The sequence below is a fragment of the Sphaerodactylus townsendi genome, linkage group LG03 (assembly GCF_021028975.2).
Source record: "Sphaerodactylus townsendi isolate TG3544 linkage group LG03, MPM_Stown_v2.3, whole genome shotgun sequence".
NCBI lineage: Eukaryota > Metazoa > Chordata > Lepidosauria > Squamata > Sphaerodactylidae > Sphaerodactylus > Sphaerodactylus townsendi.
This window is the reverse complement of record NC_059427.1, coordinates 86,780,730-86,806,682: the sequence shown is the minus strand read 5'-3', so window position 1 is coordinate 86,806,682 and position 25,953 is coordinate 86,780,730. Positions and strand designations below refer to the sequence as shown.

General features: G+C 70.4%; 1 protein-coding gene across 1 annotated transcript in view; it reads right to left on the bottom strand.

Annotated features, from left to right (window-relative positions):
- The window catches only part of LOC125427821 (core histone macro-H2A.1), a 56,725-nt gene that overhangs the window by 3,979 nt on the left and 26,793 nt on the right, over positions 1-25,953 (bottom strand). Inside the window, exons 3-6 of the mRNA XM_048487375.1 lie at positions 18,954-19,060; positions 18,511-18,708; positions 1,994-2,079; positions 344-541 (exon numbers count right to left, since the gene is read on the bottom strand). Coding sequence (XP_048343332.1) covers positions 344-541; positions 1,994-2,079; positions 18,511-18,708; positions 18,954-19,060 — 589 coding nt within the window. The remainder of the gene's footprint in view (positions 1-343; positions 542-1,993; positions 2,080-18,510; positions 18,709-18,953; positions 19,061-25,953) is intronic.

Here is a 25,953-nt window from a genome sequence, read left to right as displayed (position 1 = left end):
CACAGGGAGTAGAAGGGACTGGATATGCCCTTACTTCATTAACTTTGTTTATAGTATACCTTGGTCACTGAGAGGGCAGATTACAGGATGTTAAACAGTGCAGACAGGCAGGCTTTCCCTCATGAAAGAGGTGAGTTTGTGGGATAGATACGCAGCTATTGTTTATTTTGGCCTGCTACAAAATGGCAGCCTAGTGAGCTAGAGAAATTAGTAAACAGACAATGAAAACAAGAATAACAGTGGGGTGGTTATGAGAAGAACATGCATAAATGACAGCACGATGTGCAGCTGTACAAAAAAAATCCGACAGTGTTTTCACAAAAGTTTGAGAGGCCAATCTTACTTGCCACTTCCAATAGATGGAAATGCAATTGATTTCAGTTTCTTCTCATCGGCCAGAGCTAAGCAGTTCTTCACTGTCTTCTCCAGTAATTCTTCACACTTATCTGCACCCCAACTGGGGCTATTGCAGTGGATCACAAACTTAGCGGGCAATCCATGCCCTGCACTTACAGCGGCTAGATGGAAACAGAAAGCACATCTTGATTATTTCAGTTATTTGAAGATCTGTTAGAAGTCCAAATATGTGAGGAAACAAGAATGCATAGTTATTTTTGTCATGTAAATTCCCTTGTCTAAAGAAACATGACTGCACACAGACAATTGTAAATTTACATTTGTAGACGTTATCTTTGACTTAATATTAGACTTACTTGATCAATACAAGTCAGCATGTGAAATTTGGCTGGTGCAAAAAACTGACCCTCAGGTTGACATAGTTACCATCACTTTTAATTCTGCTACATTTCCTGTGGTGGTTATATTTGCTGTGTTGCTATCATGTTCATGATGAATTGGTTTATTGTATACTCTTTTGCTATCCTTCTGCTATCATTTGTGTGCCAGTACAATAAATTTATATTTGACCACTATTGTGGGAAAACTTGTACTTTTTGAGAAACTGCTCTATATCCTAGAAAATAGAGAACAGATCTGTTCCAGTGACAGAATGGATTATGTAAAGGAATCTGTTTCAGGGTAAACGGGGATACCAAGAATGACATCAATGGATGCTATGTTCTCTTCCATCAGAATACATCAATTGTATAAGAGATCCACATAAAATGAGTATAATAAAATGTTTATTAGCTCCCACTGTATACTCTACCTACATGATGTCTTACATTCTTTATATTGCTAAATATTTAAAAGTAACTGTGTCCATTACCTATTAGAATGGAATTCTGAAGCAATGTTAATAGATCTGACATGCTAAAATGTCCTCCTTGGTTTATTTCTTCATTTCTTTTGTCATATCATGACATATGCGTAAGAGGAAATTTCTTCTTTACTATAATTCTGAAAACTTAAACTTGGGCTGGAAAGTTGTCTTAATAGAGCATGGCCTACAAATGTCCTGGCATCAATAACTGACAACTATTTAGTCAAGGCAAGGTTGAATATGGCTGTGAAATCCCATAGGAAACAGGGCCCAGATAAAATGGTTTGCCCACAAAGGCTTGTGGATCCTACTAGATTCACAAAATTTTAGAGTTTTAAACACCCAATCCAGAAGCTGTGGGCAGCCGGAGACAGTGCCACTGCTGTGCCAAGGCACTGCCTCCAGACAACTTCCAGGCAGTCCGGAGAGGCAACGAAAACAAGAAAATCCCCGGCTGTTTGAAATTCCTCCATTGGGCAAAATGGACTTACGCCACCCTTTAGAATGGCATAAGTTGGAGGTCTGCACTGGGGGTGTTCCCGGGAATGCACCTAGCCCATCCCCAGTCATGCTGGCATCCACCTTTAGACTGGCCCAATTCTGCAGCTCTACTGCCAGCATGATGTCCAAACATTCTGGTGCGGCCCTGCACCAGTTCCAGGAGCCACTTCTCCCCCCCTCCCAGATTGGGCTGCCCCTCTGTTGAGGCTGCGGTAGGAACTTAGAATATGAAACTCCTTTAAGTTATTGACAAAATTGTCCTTTACTGACCTCTTCCAACCTTGGGACAAAACCCAGTCCCTTATTTTACCACAGAGCTGGGAGACATCTTGAATAACACTGGTGTAAAACTCATTCTGAATCCAACAGAATATGTTATAGAGCCCACTAAAAGGCTCAAGAAGCAGTGGTGACACCAGCAAATAAATGTTATTTTTATCTACCATGGCATCCATTGGTTCATGGCCATCCAAAGTATTTTAGAATCCTTTACATCTGCTGACTGAGCCTTTATTGTTTCAGACAATTAGCTTTTTGTTGTTGACAAAATACTTCCAAATATGCTCTGATCTGGAAGCCAGTTGTAATATAAGCCAGTCCAAATGTCTGATAAATCATCTGGTCTGTTTATGGACTATTCTGACCCAATAACTGTGATGGATGTTTACAGGATATGGGATAAGTGAAGGCCACTATTTGTGCTCTGGATGTGGCCAATTATGGCCCGATCTCTAATCTGCCCTTTCTGGGCAAAGTAATTGAGAAAGAAATAATGGTCAACCTCAGATCTTCTTCAATAACACATCAGATCCACCCTTTTAATTCTGGCTTTAGACCAGACTATGGGACACAGATTTAGCTAACTAACTAACTGACAGCTTTAGCTAACTACCTTTGTCTGAATGCAGACAAAAGCCATGCCTCTTTGTTGCTCCTACTGGACTTTTCTGAAGTCTTTGGTTCTGTGGACCATGCCATCTTGTTGAGACATTTGTAGGAGAGGCAGATATAAGAGGTTACCTGCTTTGGACTGGTTCAAATCATTTTTCATAGACAGTATTAAAAGAATTGCCATCGAAGACCTGTTGACAACAGTGTGGGACCTGTTCTGTGGGTTCACAGTGCAGACTCCTATCCCCATGCTATTCAACCTCTATGTAAAGATCTTAGGACAAATTATAGTTTGGGGCAGGCTGTCATCAATATGCTTATGGTGATGTGGTACAAATCCTGAATCAATGCCTATCTACTGTAGTTAAAATACCTAAGACTGAACAAATTGAAACTAAATTCTGACAAGACAGATGATGCTCATTGAGATGGTGGAGCCCAACTTCAAGGTTTAGTTGATCCTTTCTGATGGAGGCCCCCCCCCCCCCCACCCCCCCCCCCCCCCCCCCCCCCCTCACCCCCCCACCCCCCCCCCCCCCCTCCCCCCCCCCCCCCCACCCCCCCCCCCCCCCACCCCCCCCCCCCCCCACCCCCCCCCCCCCCCACCCCCCCCCCCCCCCACCCCCCCCCCCCCCCACCCCCCCCCCCCCCCACCCCCCCCCCCCCCCACCCCCCCCCCCCCCCACCCCCCCCCCCCCCCACCCCCCCCCCCCCCCACCCCCCCCCCCCCCCACCCCCCCCCCCCCCCACCCCCCCCCCCCCCCACCCCCCCCCCCCCCCACCCCCCCCCCCCCCCACCCCCCCCCCCCCCCACCCCCCCCCCCCCCCACCCCCCCCCCCCCCCACCCCCCCCCCCCCCCACCCCCCCCCCCCCCCACCCCCCCCCCCCCCCACCCCCCCCCCCCCCCACCCCCCCCCCCCCCCACCCCCCCCCCCCCCCACCCCCCCCCCCCCCCACCCCCCCCCCCCCCCACCCCCCCCCCCCCCCACCCCCCCCCCCCCCCACCCCCCCCCCCCCCCACCCCCCCCCCCCCCCACCCCCCCCCCCCCCCACCCCCCCCCCCCCCCACCCCCCCCCCCCCCCACCCCCCCCCCCCCCCACCCCCCCCCCCCCCCACCCCCCCCCCCCCCCACCCCCCCCCCCCCCCACCCCCCCCCCCCCCCACCCCCCCCCCCCCCCACCCCCCCCCCCCCCCACCCCCCCCCCCCCCCACCCCCCCCCCCCCCCACCCCCCCCCCCCCCCACCCCCCCCCCCCCCCACCCCCCCCCCCCCCCACCCCCCCCCCCCCCCACCCCCCCCCCCCCCCACCCCCCCCCCCCCCCACCCCCCCCCCCCCCCACCCCCCCCCCCCCCCACCCCCCCCCCCCCCCACCCCCCCCCCCCCCCACCCCCCCCCCCCCCCACCCCCCCCCCCCCCCACCCCCCCCCCCCCCCACCCCCCCCCCCCCCCACCCCCCCCCCCCCCCACCCCCCCCCCCCCCCACCCCCCCCCCCCCCCACCCCCCCCCCCCCCCACCCCCCCCCCCCCCCACCCCCCCCCCCCCCCACCCCCCCCCCCCCCCACCCCCCCCCCCCCCCACCCCCCCCCCCCCCCACCCCCCCCCCCCCCCACCCCCCCCCCCCCCCACCCCCCCCCCCCCCCACCCCCCCCCCCCCCCACCCCCCCCCCCCCCCACCCCCCCCCCCCCCCACCCCCCCCCCCCCCCACCCCCCCCCCCCCCCACCCCCCCCCCCCCCCACCCCCCCCCCCCCCCACCCCCCCCCCCCCCCACCCCCCCCCCCCCCCACCCCCCCCCCCCCCCACCCCCCCCCCCCCCCACCCCCCCCCCCCCCCACCCCCCCCCCCCCCCACCCCCCCCCCCCCCCACCCCCCCCCCCCCCCACCCCCCCCCCCCCCCACCCCCCCCCCCCCCCACCCCCCCCCCCCCCCACCCCCCCCCCCCCCCACCCCCCCCCCCCCCCACCCCCCCCCCCCCCCACCCCCCCCCCCCCCCACCCCCCCCCCCCCCCACCCCCCCCCCCCCCCACCCCCCCCCCCCCCCACCCCCCCCCCCCCCCACCCCCCCCCCCCCCCACCCCCCCCCCCCCCCACCCCCCCCCCCCCCCACCCCCCCCCCCCCCCACCCCCCCCCCCCCCCACCCCCCCCCCCCCCCACCCCCCCCCCCCCCCACCCCCCCCCCCCCCCACCCCCCCCCCCCCCCACCCCCCCCCCCCCCCACCCCCCCCCCCCCCCACCCCCCCCCCCCCCCACCCCCCCCCCCCCCCACCCCCCCCCCCCCCCACCCCCCCCCCCCCCCACCCCCCCCCCCCCCCACCCCCCCCCCCCCCCACCCCCCCCCCCCCCCACCCCCCCCCCCCCCCACCCCCCCCCCCCCCCACCCCCCCCCCCCCCCACCCCCCCCCCCCCCCACCCCCCCCCCCCCCCACCCCCCCCCCCCCCCACCCCCCCCCCCCCCCACCCCCCCCCCCCCCCACCCCCCCCCCCCCCCACCCCCCCCCCCCCCCACCCCCCCCCCCCCCCACCCCCCCCCCCCCCCACCCCCCCCCCCCCCCACCCCCCCCCCCCCCCACCCCCCCCCCCCCCCACCCCCCCCCCCCCCCACCCCCCCCCCCCCCCACCCCCCCCCCCCCCCACCCCCCCCCCCCCCCACCCCCCCCCCCCCCCACCCCCCCCCCCCCCCACCCCCCCCCCCCCCCACCCCCCCCCCCCCCCACCCCCCCCCCCCCCCACCCCCCCCCCCCCCCACCCCCCCCCCCCCCCACCCCCCCCCCCCCCCACCCCCCCCCCCCCCCACCCCCCCCCCCCCCCACCCCCCCCCCCCCCCACCCCCCCCCCCCCCCACCCCCCCCCCCCCCCACCCCCCCCCCCCCCCACCCCCCCCCCCCCCCACCCCCCCCCCCCCCCACCCCCCCCCCCCCCCACCCCCCCCCCCCCCCACCCCCCCCCCCCCCCACCCCCCCCCCCCCCCACCCCCCCCCCCCCCCACCCCCCCCCCCCCCCACCCCCCCCCCCCCCCACCCCCCCCCCCCCCCACCCCCCCCCCCCCCCACCCCCCCCCCCCCCCACCCCCCCCCCCCCCCACCCCCCCCCCCCCCCACCCCCCCCCCCCCCCACCCCCCCCCCCCCCCACCCCCCCCCCCCCCCACCCCCCCCCCCCCCCACCCCCCCCCCCCCCCACCCCCCCCCCCCCCCACCCCCCCCCCCCCCCACCCCCCCCCCCCCCCACCCCCCCCCCCCCCCACCCCCCCCCCCCCCCACCCCCCCCCCCCCCCACCCCCCCCCCCCCCCACCCCCCCCCCCCCCCACCCCCCCCCCCCCCCACCCCCCCCCCCCCCCACCCCCCCCCCCCCCCACCCCCCCCCCCCCCCACCCCCCCCCCCCCCCACCCCCCCCCCCCCCCACCCCCCCCCCCCCCCACCCCCCCCCCCCCCCACCCCCCCCCCCCCCCACCCCCCCCCCCCCCCACCCCCCCCCCCCCCCACCCCCCCCCCCCCCCACCCCCCCCCCCCCCCACCCCCCCCCCCCCCCACCCCCCCCCCCCCCCACCCCCCCCCCCCCCCACCCCCCCCCCCCCCCACCCCCCCCCCCCCCCACCCCCCCCCCCCCCCACCCCCCCCCCCCCCCACCCCCCCCCCCCCCCACCCCCCCCCCCCCCCACCCCCCCCCCCCCCCACCCCCCCCCCCCCCCACCCCCCCCCCCCCCCACCCCCCCCCCCCCCCACCCCCCCCCCCCCCCACCCCCCCCCCCCCCCACCCCCCCCCCCCCCCACCCCCCCCCCCCCCCACCCCCCCCCCCCCCCACCCCCCCCCCCCCCCACCCCCCCCCCCCCCCACCCCCCCCCCCCCCCACCCCCCCCCCCCCCCACCCCCCCCCCCCCCCACCCCCCCCCCCCCCCACCCCCCCCCCCCCCCACCCCCCCCCCCCCCCACCCCCCCCCCCCCCCACCCCCCCCCCCCCCCACCCCCCCCCCCCCCCACCCCCCCCCCCCCCCACCCCCCCCCCCCCCCACCCCCCCCCCCCCCCACCCCCCCCCCCCCCCACCCCCCCCCCCCCCCACCCCCCCCCCCCCCCACCCCCCCCCCCCCCCACCCCCCCCCCCCCCCACCCCCCCCCCCCCCCACCCCCCCCCCCCCCCACCCCCCCCCCCCCCCACCCCCCCCCCCCCCCACCCCCCCCCCCCCCCACCCCCCCCCCCCCCCACCCCCCCCCCCCCCCACCCCCCCCCCCCCCCACCCCCCCCCCCCCCCACCCCCCCCCCCCCCCACCCCCCCCCCCCCCCACCCCCCCCCCCCCCCACCCCCCCCCCCCCCCACCCCCCCCCCCCCCCACCCCCCCCCCCCCCCACCCCCCCCCCCCCCCACCCCCCCCCCCCCCCACCCCCCCCCCCCCCCACCCCCCCCCCCCCCCACCCCCCCCCCCCCCCACCCCCCCCCCCCCCCACCCCCCCCCCCCCCCACCCCCCCCCCCCCCCACCCCCCCCCCCCCCCACCCCCCCCCCCCCCCACCCCCCCCCCCCCCCACCCCCCCCCCCCCCCACCCCCCCCCCCCCCCACCCCCCCCCCCCCCCACCCCCCCCCCCCCCCACCCCCCCCCCCCCCCACCCCCCCCCCCCCCCACCCCCCCCCCCCCCCACCCCCCCCCCCCCCCACCCCCCCCCCCCCCCACCCCCCCCCCCCCCCACCCCCCCCCCCCCCCACCCCCCCCCCCCCCCACCCCCCCCCCCCCCCACCCCCCCCCCCCCCCACCCCCCCCCCCCCCCACCCCCCCCCCCCCCCACCCCCCCCCCCCCCCACCCCCCCCCCCCCCCACCCCCCCCCCCCCCCACCCCCCCCCCCCCCCACCCCCCCCCCCCCCCACCCCCCCCCCCCCCCACCCCCCCCCCCCCCCACCCCCCCCCCCCCCCACCCCCCCCCCCCCCCACCCCCCCCCCCCCCCACCCCCCCCCCCCCCCACCCCCCCCCCCCCCCACCCCCCCCCCCCCCCACCCCCCCCCCCCCCCACCCCCCCCCCCCCCCACCCCCCCCCCCCCCCACCCCCCCCCCCCCCCACCCCCCCCCCCCCCCACCCCCCCCCCCCCCCACCCCCCCCCCCCCCCACCCCCCCCCCCCCCCACCCCCCCCCCCCCCCACCCCCCCCCCCCCCCACCCCCCCCCCCCCCCACCCCCCCCCCCCCCCACCCCCCCCCCCCCCCACCCCCCCCCCCCCCCACCCCCCCCCCCCCCCACCCCCCCCCCCCCCCACCCCCCCCCCCCCCCACCCCCCCCCCCCCCCACCCCCCCCCCCCCCCACCCCCCCCCCCCCCCACCCCCCCCCCCCCCCACCCCCCCCCCCCCCCACCCCCCCCCCCCCCCACCCCCCCCCCCCCCCACCCCCCCCCCCCCCCACCCCCCCCCCCCCCCACCCCCCCCCCCCCCCACCCCCCCCCCCCCCCACCCCCCCCCCCCCCCACCCCCCCCCCCCCCCACCCCCCCCCCCCCCCACCCCCCCCCCCCCCCACCCCCCCCCCCCCCCACCCCCCCCCCCCCCCACCCCCCCCCCCCCCCACCCCCCCCCCCCCCCACCCCCCCCCCCCCCCACCCCCCCCCCCCCCCACCCCCCCCCCCCCCCACCCCCCCCCCCCCCCACCCCCCCCCCCCCCCACCCCCCCCCCCCCCCACCCCCCCCCCCCCCCACCCCCCCCCCCCCCCACCCCCCCCCCCCCCCACCCCCCCCCCCCCCCACCCCCCCCCCCCCCCACCCCCCCCCCCCCCCACCCCCCCCCCCCCCCACCCCCCCCCCCCCCCACCCCCCCCCCCCCCCACCCCCCCCCCCCCCCACCCCCCCCCCCCCCCACCCCCCCCCCCCCCCACCCCCCCCCCCCCCCACCCCCCCCCCCCCCCACCCCCCCCCCCCCCCACCCCCCCCCCCCCCCACCCCCCCCCCCCCCCACCCCCCCCCCCCCCCACCCCCCCCCCCCCCCACCCCCCCCCCCCCCCACCCCCCCCCCCCCCCACCCCCCCCCCCCCCCACCCCCCCCCCCCCCCACCCCCCCCCCCCCCCACCCCCCCCCCCCCCCACCCCCCCCCCCCCCCACCCCCCCCCCCCCCCACCCCCCCCCCCCCCCACCCCCCCCCCCCCCCACCCCCCCCCCCCCCCACCCCCCCCCCCCCCCACCCCCCCCCCCCCCCACCCCCCCCCCCCCCCACCCCCCCCCCCCCCCACCCCCCCCCCCCCCCACCCCCCCCCCCCCCCACCCCCCCCCCCCCCCACCCCCCCCCCCCCCCACCCCCCCCCCCCCCCACCCCCCCCCCCCCCCACCCCCCCCCCCCCCCACCCCCCCCCCCCCCCACCCCCCCCCCCCCCCACCCCCCCCCCCCCCCACCCCCCCCCCCCCCCACCCCCCCCCCCCCCCACCCCCCCCCCCCCCCACCCCCCCCCCCCCCCACCCCCCCCCCCCCCCACCCCCCCCCCCCCCCACCCCCCCCCCCCCCCACCCCCCCCCCCCCCCACCCCCCCCCCCCCCCACCCCCCCCCCCCCCCACCCCCCCCCCCCCCCACCCCCCCCCCCCCCCACCCCCCCCCCCCCCCACCCCCCCCCCCCCCCACCCCCCCCCCCCCCCACCCCCCCCCCCCCCCACCCCCCCCCCCCCCCACCCCCCCCCCCCCCCACCCCCCCCCCCCCCCACCCCCCCCCCCCCCCACCCCCCCCCCCCCCCACCCCCCCCCCCCCCCACCCCCCCCCCCCCCCACCCCCCCCCCCCCCCACCCCCCCCCCCCCCCACCCCCCCCCCCCCCCACCCCCCCCCCCCCCCACCCCCCCCCCCCCCCACCCCCCCCCCCCCCCACCCCCCCCCCCCCCCACCCCCCCCCCCCCCCACCCCCCCCCCCCCCCACCCCCCCCCCCCCCCACCCCCCCCCCCCCCCACCCCCCCCCCCCCCCACCCCCCCCCCCCCCCACCCCCCCCCCCCCCCACCCCCCCCCCCCCCCACCCCCCCCCCCCCCCACCCCCCCCCCCCCCCACCCCCCCCCCCCCCCACCCCCCCCCCCCCCCACCCCCCCCCCCCCCCACCCCCCCCCCCCCCCACCCCCCCCCCCCCCCACCCCCCCCCCCCCCCACCCCCCCCCCCCCCCACCCCCCCCCCCCCCCACCCCCCCCCCCCCCCACCCCCCCCCCCCCCCACCCCCCCCCCCCCCCACCCCCCCCCCCCCCCACCCCCCCCCCCCCCCACCCCCCCCCCCCCCCACCCCCCCCCCCCCCCACCCCCCCCCCCCCCCACCCCCCCCCCCCCCCACCCCCCCCCCCCCCCACCCCCCCCCCCCCCCACCCCCCCCCCCCCCCACCCCCCCCCCCCCCCACCCCCCCCCCCCCCCACCCCCCCCCCCCCCCACCCCCCCCCCCCCCCACCCCCCCCCCCCCCCACCCCCCCCCCCCCCCACCCCCCCCCCCCCCCACCCCCCCCCCCCCCCACCCCCCCCCCCCCCCACCCCCCCCCCCCCCCACCCCCCCCCCCCCCCACCCCCCCCCCCCCCCACCCCCCCCCCCCCCCACCCCCCCCCCCCCCCACCCCCCCCCCCCCCCACCCCCCCCCCCCCCCACCCCCCCCCCCCCCCACCCCCCCCCCCCCCCACCCCCCCCCCCCCCCACCCCCCCCCCCCCCCACCCCCCCCCCCCCCCACCCCCCCCCCCCCCCACCCCCCCCCCCCCCCACCCCCCCCCCCCCCCACCCCCCCCCCCCCCCACCCCCCCCCCCCCCCACCCCCCCCCCCCCCCACCCCCCCCCCCCCCCACCCCCCCCCCCCCCCACCCCCCCCCCCCCCCACCCCCCCCCCCCCCCACCCCCCCCCCCCCCCACCCCCCCCCCCCCCCACCCCCCCCCCCCCCCACCCCCCCCCCCCCCCACCCCCCCCCCCCCCCACCCCCCCCCCCCCCCACCCCCCCCCCCCCCCACCCCCCCCCCCCCCCACCCCCCCCCCCCCCCACCCCCCCCCCCCCCCACCCCCCCCCCCCCCCACCCCCCCCCCCCCCCACCCCCCCCCCCCCCCACCCCCCCCCCCCCCCACCCCCCCCCCCCCCCACCCCCCCCCCCCCCCACCCCCCCCCCCCCCCACCCCCCCCCCCCCCCACCCCCCCCCCCCCCCACCCCCCCCCCCCCCCACCCCCCCCCCCCCCCACCCCCCCCCCCCCCCACCCCCCCCCCCCCCCACCCCCCCCCCCCCCCACCCCCCCCCCCCCCCACCCCCCCCCCCCCCCACCCCCCCCCCCCCCCACCCCCCCCCCCCCCCACCCCCCCCCCCCCCCACCCCCCCCCCCCCCCACCCCCCCCCCCCCCCACCCCCCCCCCCCCCCACCCCCCCCCCCCCCCACCCCCCCCCCCCCCCACCCCCCCCCCCCCCCACCCCCCCCCCCCCCCACCCCCCCCCCCCCCCACCCCCCCCCCCCCCCACCCCCCCCCCCCCCCACCCCCCCCCCCCCCCACCCCCCCCCCCCCCCACCCCCCCCCCCCCCCACCCCCCCCCCCCCCCACCCCCCCCCCCCCCCACCCCCCCCCCCCCCCACCCCCCCCCCCCCCCACCCCCCCCCCCCCCCACCCCCCCCCCCCCCCACCCCCCCCCCCCCCCACCCCCCCCCCCCCCCACCCCCCCCCCCCCCCACCCCCCCCCCCCCCCACCCCCCCCCCCCCCCACCCCCCCCCCCCCCCACCCCCCCCCCCCCCCACCCCCCCCCCCCCCCACCCCCCCCCCCCCCCACCCCCCCCCCCCCCCACCCCCCCCCCCCCCCACCCCCCCCCCCCCCCACCCCCCCCCCCCCCCACCCCCCCCCCCCCCCACCCCCCCCCCCCCCCACCCCCCCCCCCCCCCACCCCCCCCCCCCCCCACCCCCCCCCCCCCCCACCCCCCCCCCCCCCCACCCCCCCCCCCCCCCACCCCCCCCCCCCCCCACCCCCCCCCCCCCCCACCCCCCCCCCCCCCCACCCCCCCCCCCCCCCACCCCCCCCCCCCCCCACCCCCCCCCCCCCCCACCCCCCCCCCCCCCCACCCCCCCCCCCCCCCACCCCCCCCCCCCCCCACCCCCCCCCCCCCCCACCCCCCCCCCCCCCCACCCCCCCCCCCCCCCACCCCCCCCCCCCCCCACCCCCCCCCCCCCCCACCCCCCCCCCCCCCCACCCCCCCCCCCCCCCACCCCCCCCCCCCCCCACCCCCCCCCCCCCCCACCCCCCCCCCCCCCCACCCCCCCCCCCCCCCACCCCCCCCCCCCCCCACCCCCCCCCCCCCCCACCCCCCCCCCCCCCCACCCCCCCCCCCCCCCACCCCCCCCCCCCCCCACCCCCCCCCCCCCCCACCCCCCCCCCCCCCCACCCCCCCCCCCCCCCACCCCCCCCCCCCCCCACCCCCCCCCCCCCCCACCCCCCCCCCCCCCCACCCCCCCCCCCCCCCACCCCCCCCCCCCCCCACCCCCCCCCCCCCCCACCCCCCCCCCCCCCCACCCCCCCCCCCCCCCACCCCCCCCCCCCCCCACCCCCCCCCCCCCCCACCCCCCCCCCCCCCCACCCCCCCCCCCCCCCACCCCCCCCCCCCCCCACCCCCCCCCCCCCCCACCCCCCCCCCCCCCCACCCCCCCCCCCCCCCACCCCCCCCCCCCCCCACCCCCCCCCCCCCCCACCCCCCCCCCCCCCCACCCCCCCCCCCCCCCACCCCCCCCCCCCCCCACCCCCCCCCCCCCCCACCCCCCCCCCCCCCCACCCCCCCCCCCCCCCACCCCCCCCCCCCCCCACCCCCCCCCCCCCCCACCCCCCCCCCCCCCCACCCCCCCCCCCCCCCACCCCCCCCCCCCCCCACCCCCCCCCCCCCCCACCCCCCCCCCCCCCCACCCCCCCCCCCCCCCACCCCCCCCCCCCCCCACCCCCCCCCCCCCCCACCCCCCCCCCCCCCCACCCCCCCCCCCCCCCACCCCCCCCCCCCCCCACCCCCCCCCCCCCCCACCCCCCCCCCCCCCCACCCCCCCCCCCCCCCACCCCCCCCCCCCCCCACCCCCCCCCCCCCCCACCCCCCCCCCCCCCCACCCCCCCCCCCCCCCACCCCCCCCCCCCCCCACCCCCCCCCCCCCCCACCCCCCCCCCCCCCCACCCCCCCCCCCCCCCACCCCCCCCCCCCCCCACCCCCCCCCCCCCCCACCCCCCCCCCCCCCCACCCCCCCCCCCCCCCACCCCCCCCCCCCCCCACCCCCCCCCCCCCCCACCCCCCCCCCCCCCCACCCCCCCCCCCCCCCACCCCCCCCCCCCCCCACCCCCCCCCCCCCCCACCCCCCCCCCCCCCCACCCCCCCCCCCCCCCACCCCCCCCCCCCCCCACCCCCCCCCCCCCCCACCCCCCCCCCCCCCCACCCCCCCCCCCCCCCACCCCCCCCCCCCCCCACCCCCCCCCCCCCCCACCCCCCCCCCCCCCCACCCCCCCCCCCCCCCACCCCCCCCCCCCCCCACCCCCCCCCCCCCCCACCCCCCCCCCCCCCCACCCCCCCCCCCCCCCACCCCCCCCCCCCCCCACCCCCCCCCCCCCCCACCCCCCCCCCCCCCCACCCCCCCCCCCCCCCACCCCCCCCCCCCCCCACCCCCCCCCCCCCCCACCCCCCCCCCCCCCCACCCCCCCCCCCCCCCACCCCCCCCCCCCCCCACCCCCCCCCCCCCCCACCCCCCCCCCCCCCCACCCCCCCCCCCCCCCACCCCCCCCCCCCCCCACCCCCCCCCCCCCCCACCCCCCCCCCCCCCCACCCCCCCCCCCCCCCACCCCCCCCCCCCCCCACCCCCCCCCCCCCCCACCCCCCCCCCCCCCCACCCCCCCCCCCCCCCACCCCCCCCCCCCCCCACCCCCCCCCCCCCCCACCCCCCCCCCCCCCCACCCCCCCCCCCCCCCACCCCCCCCCCCCCCCACCCCCCCCCCCCCCCACCCCCCCCCCCCCCCACCCCCCCCCCCCCCCACCCCCCCCCCCCCCCACCCCCCCCCCCCCCCACCCCCCCCCCCCCCCACCCCCCCCCCCCCCCACCCCCCCCCCCCCCCACCCCCCCCCCCCCCCACCCCCCCCCCCCCCCACCCCCCCCCCCCCCCACCCCCCCCCCCCCCCACCCCCCCCCCCCCCCACCCCCCCCCCCCCCCACCCCCCCCCCCCCCCACCCCCCCCCCCCCCCACCCCCCCCCCCCCCCACCCCCCCCCCCCCCCACCCCCCCCCCCCCCCACCCCCCCCCCCCCCCACCCCCCCCCCCCCCCACCCCCCCCCCCCCCCACCCCCCCCCCCCCCCACCCCCCCCCCCCCCCACCCCCCCCCCCCCCCACCCCCCCCCCCCCCCACCCCCCCCCCCCCCCACCCCCCCCCCCCCCCACCCCCCCCCCCCCCCACCCCCCCCCCCCCCCACCCCCCCCCCCCCCCACCCCCCCCCCCCCCCACCCCCCCCCCCCCCCACCCCCCCCCCCCCCCACCCCCCCCCCCCCCCACCCCCCCCCCCCCCCACCCCCCCCCCCCCCCACCCCCCCCCCCCCCCACCCCCCCCCCCCCCCACCCCCCCCCCCCCCCACCCCCCCCCCCCCCCACCCCCCCCCCCCCCCACCCCCCCCCCCCCCCACCCCCCCCCCCCCCCACCCCCCCCCCCCCCCACCCCCCCCCCCCCCCACCCCCCCCCCCCCCCACCCCCCCCCCCCCCCACCCCCCCCCCCCCCCACCCCCCCCCCCCCCCACCCCCCCCCCCCCCCACCCCCCCCCCCCCCCACCCCCCCCCCCCCCCACCCCCCCCCCCCCCCACCCCCCCCCCCCCCCACCCCCCCCCCCCCCCACCCCCCCCCCCCCCCACCCCCCCCCCCCCCCACCCCCCCCCCCCCCCACCCCCCCCCCCCCCCACCCCCCCCCCCCCCCACCCCCCCCCCCCCCCACCCCCCCCCCCCCCCACCCCCCCCCCCCCCCACCCCCCCCCCCCCCCACCCCCCCCCCCCCCCACCCCCCCCCCCCCCCACCCCCCCCCCCCCCCACCCCCCCCCCCCCCCACCCCCCCCCCCCCCCACCCCCCCCCCCCCCCACCCCCCCCCCCCCCCACCCCCCCCCCCCCCCACCCCCCCCCCCCCCCACCCCCCCCCCCCCCCACCCCCCCCCCCCCCCACCCCCCCCCCCCCCCACCCCCCCCCCCCCCCACCCCCCCCCCCCCCCACCCCCCCCCCCCCCCACCCCCCCCCCCCCCCACCCCCCCCCCCCCCCACCCCCCCCCCCCCCCACCCCCCCCCCCCCCCACCCCCCCCCCCCCCCACCCCCCCCCCCCCCCACCCCCCCCCCCCCCCACCCCCCCCCCCCCCCACCCCCCCCCCCCCCCACCCCCCCCCCCCCCCACCCCCCCCCCCCCCCACCCCCCCCCCCCCCCACCCCCCCCCCCCCCCACCCCCCCCCCCCCCCACCCCCCCCCCCCCCCACCCCCCCCCCCCCCCACCCCCCCCCCCCCCCACCCCCCCCCCCCCCCACCCCCCCCCCCCCCCACCCCCCCCCCCCCCCACCCCCCCCCCCCCCCACCCCCCCCCCCCCCCACCCCCCCCCCCCCCCACCCCCCCCCCCCCCCACCCCCCCCCCCCCCCACCCCCCCCCCCCCCCACCCCCCCCCCCCCCCACCCCCCCCCCCCCCCACCCCCCCCCCCCCCCACCCCCCCCCCCCCCCACCCCCCCCCCCCCCCACCCCCCCCCCCCCCCACCCCCCCCCCCCCCCACCCCCCCCCCCCCCCACCCCCCCCCCCCCCCACCCCCCCCCCCCCCCACCCCCCCCCCCCCCCACCCCCCCCCCCCCCCACCCCCCCCCCCCCCCACCCCCCCCCCCCCCCACCCCCCCCCCCCCCCACCCCCCCCCCCCCCCACCCCCCCCCCCCCCCACCCCCCCCCCCCCCCACCCCCCCCCCCCCCCACCCCCCCCCCCCCCCACCCCCCCCCCCCCCCACCCCCCCCCCCCCCCACCCCCCCCCCCCCCCACCCCCCCCCCCCCCCACCCCCCCCCCCCCCCACCCCCCCCCCCCCCCACCCCCCCCCCCCCCCACCCCCCCCCCCCCCCACCCCCCCCCCCCCCCACCCCCCCCCCCCCCCACCCCCCCCCCCCCCCACCCCCCCCCCCCCCCACCCCCCCCCCCCCCCACCCCCCCCCCCCCCCACCCCCCCCCCCCCCCACCCCCCCCCCCCCCCACCCCCCCCCCCCCCCACCCCCCCCCCCCCCCACCCCCCCCCCCCCCCACCCCCCCCCCCCCCCACCCCCCCCCCCCCCCACCCCCCCCCCCCCCCACCCCCCCCCCCCCCCACCCCCCCCCCCCCCCACCCCCCCCCCCCCCCACCCCCCCCCCCCCCCACCCCCCCCCCCCCCCACCCCCCCCCCCCCCCACCCCCCCCCCCCCCCACCCCCCCCCCCCCCCACCCCCCCCCCCCCCCACCCCCCCCCCCCCCCACCCCCCCCCCCCCCCACCCCCCCCCCCCCCCACCCCCCCCCCCCCCCACCCCCCCCCCCCCCCACCCCCCCCCCCCCCCACCCCCCCCCCCCCCCACCCCCCCCCCCCCCCACCCCCCCCCCCCCCCACCCCCCCCCCCCCCCACCCCCCCCCCCCCCCACCCCCCCCCCCCCCCACCCCCCCCCCCCCCCACCCCCCCCCCCCCCCACCCCCCCCCCCCCCCACCCCCCCCCCCCCCCACCCCCCCCCCCCCCCACCCCCCCCCCCCCCCACCCCCCCCCCCCCCCACCCCCCCCCCCCCCCACCCCCCCCCCCCCCCACCCCCCCCCCCCCCCACCCCCCCCCCCCCCCACCCCCCCCCCCCCCCACCCCCCCCCCCCCCCACCCCCCCCCCCCCCCACCCCCCCCCCCCCCCACCCCCCCCCCCCCCCACCCCCCCCCCCCCCCACCCCCCCCCCCCCCCACCCCCCCCCCCCCCCACCCCCCCCCCCCCCCACCCCCCCCCCCCCCCACCCCCCCCCCCCCCCACCCCCCCCCCCCCCCACCCCCCCCCCCCCCCACCCCCCCCCCCCCCCACCCCCCCCCCCCCCCACCCCCCCCCCCCCCCACCCCCCCCCCCCCCCACCCCCCCCCCCCCCCACCCCCCCCCCCCCCCACCCCCCCCCCCCCCCACCCCCCCCCCCCCCCACCCCCCCCCCCCCCCACCCCCCCCCCCCCCCACCCCCCCCCCCCCCCACCCCCCCCCCCCCCCACCCCCCCCCCCCCCCACCCCCCCCCCCCCCCACCCCCCCCCCCCCCCACCCCCCCCCCCCCCCACCCCCCCCCCCCCCCACCCCCCCCCCCCCCCACCCCCCCCCCCCCCCACCCCCCCCCCCCCCCACCCCCCCCCCCCCCCACCCCCCCCCCCCCCCACCCCCCCCCCCCCCCACCCCCCCCCCCCCCCACCCCCCCCCCCCCCCACCCCCCCCCCCCCCCACCCCCCCCCCCCCCCACCCCCCCCCCCCCCCACCCCCCCCCCCCCCCACCCCCCCCCCCCCCCACCCCCCCCCCCCCCCACCCCCCCCCCCCCCCACCCCCCCCCCCCCCCACCCCCCCCCCCCCCCACCCCCCCCCCCCCCCACCCCCCCCCCCCCCCACCCCCCCCCCCCCCCACCCCCCCCCCCCCCCACCCCCCCCCCCCCCCACCCCCCCCCCCCCCCACCCCCCCCCCCCCCCACCCCCCCCCCCCCCCACCCCCCCCCCCCCCCACCCCCCCCCCCCCCCACCCCCCCCCCCCCCCACCCCCCCCCCCCCCCACCCCCCCCCCCCCCCACCCCCCCCCCCCCCCACCCCCCCCCCCCCCCACCCCCCCCCCCCCCCACCCCCCCCCCCCCCCACCCCCCCCCCCCCCCACCCCCCCCCCCCCCCACCCCCCCCCCCCCCCACCCCCCCCCCCCCCCACCCCCCCCCCCCCCCACCCCCCCCCCCCCCCACCCCCCCCCCCCCCCACCCCCCCCCCCCCCCACCCCCCCCCCCCCCCACCCCCCCCCCCCCCCACCCCCCCCCCCCCCCACCCCCCCCCCCCCCCACCCCCCCCCCCCCCCACCCCCCCCCCCCCCCACCCCCCCCCCCCCCCACCCCCCCCCCCCCCCACCCCCCCCCCCCCCCACCCCCCCCCCCCCCCACCCCCCCCCCCCCCCACCCCCCCCCCCCCCCACCCCCCCCCCCCCCCACCCCCCCCCCCCCCCACCCCCCCCCCCCCCCACCCCCCCCCCCCCCCACCCCCCCCCCCCCCCACCCCCCCCCCCCCCCACCCCCCCCCCCCCCCACCCCCCCCCCCCCCCACCCCCCCCCCCCCCCACCCCCCCCCCCCCCCCCCCCCCCCCGTGCCCCTCCCCCCCCCCCCCCCCCCCCCCCCCCCCCCCCCACCCCCCCCCGCCCCCACCCCCCACCCCCCCCACCCCCCCCCCCCCCCAACCCCCCCCCCCCCCACCCCCCCCCCCCCCCACCCCCCCCAATCCCCCCCCCCCCCACCCCCCCCACCCTCCCCCCCCCTCCCACCCCCCTACTACACAAAAGGTAGTATGATGTGCTGACAAGAATATCAGACTAGCATCTGGGAGGCCCAGGTTCAAATCCCCACTCTGCCAGGTGGCCTTGGGCCAGTCACTCATTCTCAGTGTAACCTACTTCACAAAGTTGTTATGAGGATAAAATGGAGAAGAGGATAATGAGATAAAGTGCTTTGGTGACCAACAGGGAAGACAAGCAGAGTATAAGTGAATTAAATAAATAAATAATAAAGCTGAAGATTATGGAAACAGGGCAGGTTGATGAGAGGGAAGGAGACAAGGAAGCAGGGAAAAGGAAGAAGATATGGAGGATATATTGTGGTAAGGGAACACAGGGAAAATGAAGTGACACTTGCAAATCCCTGCACATTTCCACTTGTGATAACTGCATATTAAACATTAGAATACCTTTGATTTTCTTGCTCCTTTTTTGCCACCTGTTTTCTTTGCTGGGGTTTTCTTCTGTGAAGGAGATTTTGCCTTTTTAGCTGGGGGTGGAGTGATGATAGCTTCCAGTTTTCCTTTTGATCCCCTCTTCTTTGCCAACAACTCTGGGTGAATGTTTGGTAATACACCACCACTAGCTATGGTGACACCTTTCAACAGCTTAAATACAAATAAGACAAAAAAGCACTTTTAAAACTGGAAGGCTCTTGCAACTGAAGCCGCTCTAATTTCTCAGTTCCTTACAAAACAACATGGTTAAATGGCAGTTTTTGGCAGTAACAGAACTATTTCCCATTACTGTAATTACACTGGGCTAACTATAAACTTCTTTGAAGATCTGGGTTACAAATCTGAATTAGTGAAAGGATTTTTAAAAGGTCCTAAGAGAAATTCTAGCACCTTACCTGATTTAGTTCTTCATCATTTGCTACAGCCAACAAGATATGTCTAGGAGTGACACGACCCTTTTTGTTGTCCCGTGCTGCATTTCCAGCCAATTCAAGAATTTCCGCTGACAGGGAAGATAAGAAAGCCCCTTCCTTAATTAAAATATAATAACTTAAGTGAATATGCCCTCCCCCCCCAACACCCCCCCCCCACTAAACAATACCCCTCACACCTCATCAGCAAAAACTCAGGTATTATTTGTTTGGAACTTGATTGTTATCCCCAATACTGAGAACACTGCTAAACCCTCAGACATGTAAAAACAACCTAGGAATTCATCAGATAAAGTATGCAACTGCACATTAACCCAGTTTATTCCTGTTTAACATGAGTCTAGTAACTAGTTCCACTGATTTTAGGGAACTCAAATTAAACCAGAATATTAATAAGAACCTTGAAAATTTTATATTCTTGCTCCAGCCCTATTTTAACTCTATTCAATGAAAACATTATGTAGTACATTCTAAAACTGAACTGAAATTAACTGCTTGTTTGAATGAGGCACCATTCAGATTATGTCAGATTAATTCCTTGAAAAAGATGGAGAAAAATTGAAGACTGAGGGGCAGACAACCTAGGTTTGAAGTTGCATGCGACAGAAAGAAACAAAAAAAAGAAAGAAGCTATGAGAAGTTTCAAAAAAAGGGGGGGGGGAAAGAAATATTGGGTTAATGGGAAAGTGATATACCTCCTGCAAGGCCTTGTAGGTTCCCTCTTGTTAGTCAAGACTTTCATTGTTCCATATAAAAATGGTAGAAGGAACAGTGTATATCAACTTTGAGAATACATAGGGAGGGCAAAAATATCCAATGAAAAGAAGAAAAAAAATCCATATCTAATATCACATAAAGGATTAGCTTGAGAACATACATTGACAACGCTGACCTTTATAATATTTCAGCAACTATAACACTTCAGCAACTATAATCACAACAGTTATGGCAAGCCTGTTATGACACTCATTGAAAAACCCTTGACTTACTTTCCAGACAAGCTACAGATTGTCTCTTACCTGTGACATTAAGTATTTTGCATTATCCTTGTATTCCTTAAAAACTGAACTAAGAGAATATTTTATGTCTTCAGGCATAATTCAACATGATTTCATGTATCTGGGGCTAAAATATTTGACAAACTTTTAATTGAAAAAAATGTTAATGAAAAAACTAATGTAATTTCCGTGAACTCCATCATATGCTTACAGCATCCCCATGAGCTGAGTATTCATGGCTATTTCATTTGTTATAATTTCAGAAAAGCATAGAGCACATGGGCAGAGGACTCAGTAAGTCAGCCCTGAACTGCAGCCAAAACACTGTGAGCCAGCACTTCTAGCTACTTTCCACAAGTTCTAGGGAGGTGGTACAGCTCAGGGGTCCGCACATGGTCTAGACCCCCACAGAATAGGAAGCTGTCCCCTTTCCTCCCTGGCTTGGCCTCTGACATACTGAACCAGAAGCAGCCTTTGCTGGCACTGAGCTGCACCTGTTGAATTCCTGCCTGTTTAAGGCAAAGGGTGGGGTTACATAGCCAAGGTCTTGCCCCCTCCCCAGATGTCTCACTTACAGACTCATGGCTGCCCTATTTTCCACCAGCCCCACCTGTGGCTCTGCACACATTCTGCAGAGGATGTTTCCAGGGAAGCCCCTCTGGCACAGGTGAGTTGGGTGGGTGGAGGAGGTGGGCAGCTGATGGCAAATACTTTAGAGAAAGGGATAAATGGTATGTGAGAATTGTTCCAGGTTAGCTTCTGTTAATCCAAGAAACTAACTGAATGGTACTGAAAGTGGGCAGTGCTGGCCTGAAAAGGAAAATGAGCAGCTCTTAGGTAGCACTGCTGCCTCTGCGCAGAAGCAGTGAAAATAGCAAACTCCATATCGGGATTCTTAGATTCTTAAAATCTTTTCAGAGATTGTGTTTTCTATTTCCTGGGTTAGTCATGTGTATGATCCTGCCCAATCACTTCCCCATCCTCCCCCCCTCTTTCCAGAGCCCATTTTATTTGAACATAAAATGGGCTTTATTGCTACCCTGTTTCCCCGAATATAAGACATCCCCGGAAAATAAGACGTAGTAGAGGTTTTGCTGAAGTGCAAAATATAAGGCATCCCCTGAAAGTAAGACGTAGCAAAGTTTTTGTTTGGAAGCATGCCCGACAAACAGAACACAGAAAAATAAGACATCCCCTGAAAATAAGACATAGCGCATCTTTGGGAGCAAAAATTAATATAAGACACTGTCTTATATTCGGGGAAACACGGTACTTTGTAATAAAATGATCAGAAAATATGCAATATCTATGTTTATATAGAAGCATACTAACAAAATATGAACTAAGTAGAATTGGACAAAAAGGGAAGATATATGTGAATGCTTGCTAAAGGATTCTGTCTATCTCCCCTCACAATAATTATATTTTGACATAGTATCTTCTTTCCCTTTCTGTGCTTTGAACCTGGTTGGAAATTCAATTAAGAATTTATCTGTGTAAGAATGTCATGGAAGATATTGCAAAAAGGTTCTTGCCAACAAACGGTTGAAGTATTAGCCACAGTGCGACATTTTGTGATGAAGCCCAGGCAAGCACATTTGAGAGATAACTGAGTGACATAATAATGTGAAACATTAGGAATAGCTAGAGCCTTTTTTAGCCATTTGGTTTATGGAGTGTTTTTTTTCTTGGAAACTCGTATGGGCCTATCATGCTAAATGAAAATGTCTGCCAGGCTGATGAAAGATTTTCTCAAATAGATATAGTGACATTACAGAAAGAAAATAGCCATTTTGAAAGTATATTAATCTTAACTAAAATACACTAACCCCAATGCCTGTAATAGTGACATTATTCCAAAGGCAGATTTATAACAACTAAAAGTATCTCATGTGCTTTCCAGTGACTTCCTAATAAAGAGGTTAAACATTATTAATAGATGTCTATTCTGCTCCCACTGTCTACCAGAACAGAGGATTCAGAATGAACATAAAGGTAACGCAGAAATGAAAACTGCAAGCAGTTTCATTGGTTTTGAGCAGGCATGGTTTTATTGATTTAATTTGCAGATTCAAATTTCTCCTACCTCGTCCAATTCCTAAGGCAGTTCCAATTCTGCAGAAGTCAATTTGTTTTCTGAGAAGACAGGGTAGATACAAAAGGATAAGAGCTCAACCAAGTTCTGCCTTACGCTTGAAGCAGGCTGTAGCACGGCCTTCAAATTATTATTATTTTTTCTTCCTCTCTAGTAACATATTCCCTATTGCTAATCTATATTTCCCAGGCACTGGAACAGATTTTCTCTGTTATTCTTGGCATCTGAACTAAGTATACAGGGGAGTTGTACTGCAATCAAAGAGTCCACAAGTGTTGTTCTTTGAAAGCTCAGAGGAACATTTTATTGTCCCTCACCTGCTTCTTACAGCAGAGAAAATGCTAAGCTTTCTTCCTTGGACAGGAAGTGATTTCAAAATCACAGTTTTTAAAAGGCCCTTTAGGGAAGTTAATGTATACCACTTCTTTTTCAGACACAGAAAGAAAGTGTAGTTTCAGAAGAACGGTAAAAGTTTGTGATGACATCAGAAAGAATTCAAATGAAATTAAGGAGAAGGCCCCCCCCCCCCATTTTAACAGACTTTCAGTACAATCTTAAACAGTTACACCTTTCCAAGTCTATAGAAATCAAAAGGCGTAAAAGAATGTAACTGCTTAGAATTGTACTGCTTTACTTGTACAGCACAACAACTTAGAACTAGTCTGATAAGTTAGGTCAAAGCTCTGATTTCTAATTATAGATGGCCAATATCTCTGTTCAAAAAAACCCAAAACAAATGCTCAACCAAGGGATCAAGAACTCTAGTAGAAGATAGTCAGGAATCTAAGGAATCCCTTCAGGATATTTCTGTACTTCAAGAAACTTCAAAATCTCCTTCAAATGTAAGTACTTGAAGTGGGTTCCACCAAATAGATTCTGCTGCACAAAACTTTGGTAAAGAAGGAAAAATAATGAAATATTAATTTGAACTAATGGTGTTCCCAATTTACTTTCCACAGTAACCTTGTGACTAGATTACTGAAATGCACTGTACATTGGTCTCCCCTCAAAATCAACTTGGAAACTCCAATTGGTTCAGAATCGCTTGGCTATTAGTGGGAACCTGACAGGGAGTGTTTTACTTCCATTTTGAAGACACTCCAGTGGCTGCCCATTTGTTTCTCTCATGCACAGCCCTAAGGTCACCTTCTTGACCGGAAGTGCCCATTGTTATTAGGCTCAGTTTTGGCTATCACATACAAAGCTACTGGCCCCTCTCTCCTCATGCTATGCCACAACTTTGTTCATGGCAGCAAGAACTTCTGGAATGGCTTGCCTGAGGAAGTCAGGAAAGTTCCCAGTCTCTTGGCTTTCTGCAAACTCTGCAAGACTAAACTATTCAAGTGGGCTTTTCTGTGCTGAACAAAATAGTTTTACAAACTTGATTGAATAAATTATTAGGAACTGAGGTCTATGCTGCTGTGTATAGCTTATTGTAAGTAGGAATCTATTTATGTAATTTCTGTACTGTTTAATGTGTCATGTGAATACTTATGCTATGCTTCAGTTCTTTCGGGTGGTCCCAGACTTCTAAAATCCTAATGCACTGGTTACTGAATGTCCTATTTTGTTGATTCTACTGACTTACCGTGTATAATCTGCCTTGAATCCCTGTGAGAAAGAAGGACTATAAATAATGTAAACAAATAACTAACTACATTTTAAAAAGGCCTGGTTTATGATGTCATAAATCCAACCCATTTTAAGTGCTTTTTTCATAACAAGTCTTACAATCAGGCTGATGCCTGTTATAAACAGCCCAGCACATTAGTTCGAATGGTATTTTATCTGTTATGGGATCACTCATTTTTAAACACACTGGAAATATGATTACAATATTGTACTCAGTGATAAAGCTACACGATGACATGTAGATCAACAAGCAAAAAAATAAAATCAATACATTTGCATGATAGCTTTCTTTTCACCGTTACTCATATCCAAAAGACTGATGATATTACAGCCTACTAATGTAAGTATGTAAGTAATATAAAGTATGACTAATGGTATCAGCAAGTTTCACTGTCCTGGACAAAACCCAGATTCATAATCCAAAACTCTGGGCACTTGTTGCATCTATGAAGCTGATCAGACTAGTGGCCCACCTAGTCCAGTACGTCTGCTCTGAGTAACAGTGGTTCTCCAGACTCTCGTGAGTGAAAGACATTTCCCAGAACTTGCTACCAGAAGTCCTTTAGCTGAAGATTGAACATGGAGACTTGCTTCTGCATTCAAAACAGAAGCCCTGCCACAGAGCCATAGCTCCTTCCTGCTTGAGATGGTGAGCTTTCACATTTACTGTACTATTAGGGGCAGCTCTATACAAACAGTAGAACTGTTTATATACTGTTTCCTCTGGCACTGTAACAAGTGAGAAGCCTGTATGAGCACAGACTAATGAATTTATATTCACATCTTCATAAGGCAACTATATTGGGGACAGTGGTTCAGAGAAGCTTTTGAAAACGAAACAACAGTTCCTATTTGTCTAGAATTGGCAAGTCATTAATATTAAATTTATATCAACATTCAAAACCATGAAACTGACAGTGCGAAATTTTACAGGGAACTAATTTGCACGTTCAACATTTACTGTGAAATTTGAATGTGGGGCAAATTTCAGATACATTTCTTGGACCAATATATAGTCTGCTTCCAATCTACTGCTTGGATGAGAGAATATTAGCCAATTCCAAATTTGCATGTTAGCTTTCTTTTCACCATTACTCATACCCAAAAGTCCTTGTAGCTGACAGGGGTTCAAGACCTGGACCCTCACTATGCAAATGTGAATATACCTGACATCTTTGACTTCATCAGAAGTCTGATTAAATTTAGTTTATTTATGCTTTTTGGATGGAGATTTCACATCTTGAGCAAAACCATCTCTCTTATTTCAAAATCCTTTGTCTTTCTTCACTTCACCAAAATGAAGTCATAACTGAAAATTCAGTTACTAACAGCTAACAGATGAAATGTTGAACAACAGCCAGTTTTCCCAACACAAAAACTTTAAACAAGAGAAATGTAAGGAGTTTCTGGAAAAGTGTGAAAGTCAACCGTTCAGCCAAAATAAATCTAAGAACCATCTTTAGAAACTGAAGGTGAGAGGATGCTGGTATAATCCCAATGAGAAATCTCTACAATATCATATGGCTAATTTTAGGTGAAATATTTTTTTTTTAAGTTTTAAAAATGATTTATATTTTAGTAAATTCTAAAAATGTCTCACTATGCAGAAATGCTTAAACATGATTATCTAATATTACTAAGTTTCAGGCATTCTTTTCTTTGGGCAATCCTTACAATCTTCACTGGATCATCTACAACATAGAAATATCACTTGATATTTCTTTTCCCTATGCACATTTTTCCCACTCTTTTTTTTTCAAAAATTAGCCTTGACTGGTATTTCTGGAAATTTGATTCACTACTGTCTGAAGAAATTTATTATGCTGGTTATCCCCCTTTTTGTTTTTTTGTTAACTCCCTGTTAACGTGAACCATGGCAGGTTACTGAAATGTTTGTTTCTGGAGAACATTTACTGTGGCCACACAACCCATTTCCAGTTGGAACTTTTTGAACCTCCCTGAACTTCAGATTCATATTTTCTATCTTTTCACACTAAATCACACAAACAATAATTTCTCTAGGACTCTCAGGTGCCTTGGCACTGTTACCTATTGAATCTTATGAAATGATTAACCTTTAACACAGTCTAAAGTATGATCAGAAATTGAAGTCAAAATGTAAAGGCAGTCTGTTCTCAAAGTCTGATAACAGGAAGTCAAAGCCATCTTGAAATTTTCATACTCAGCTTTGTTCATGTAAAATGGTGTTTCCTTTGCCTACCAGTTTACACTCTGCTGT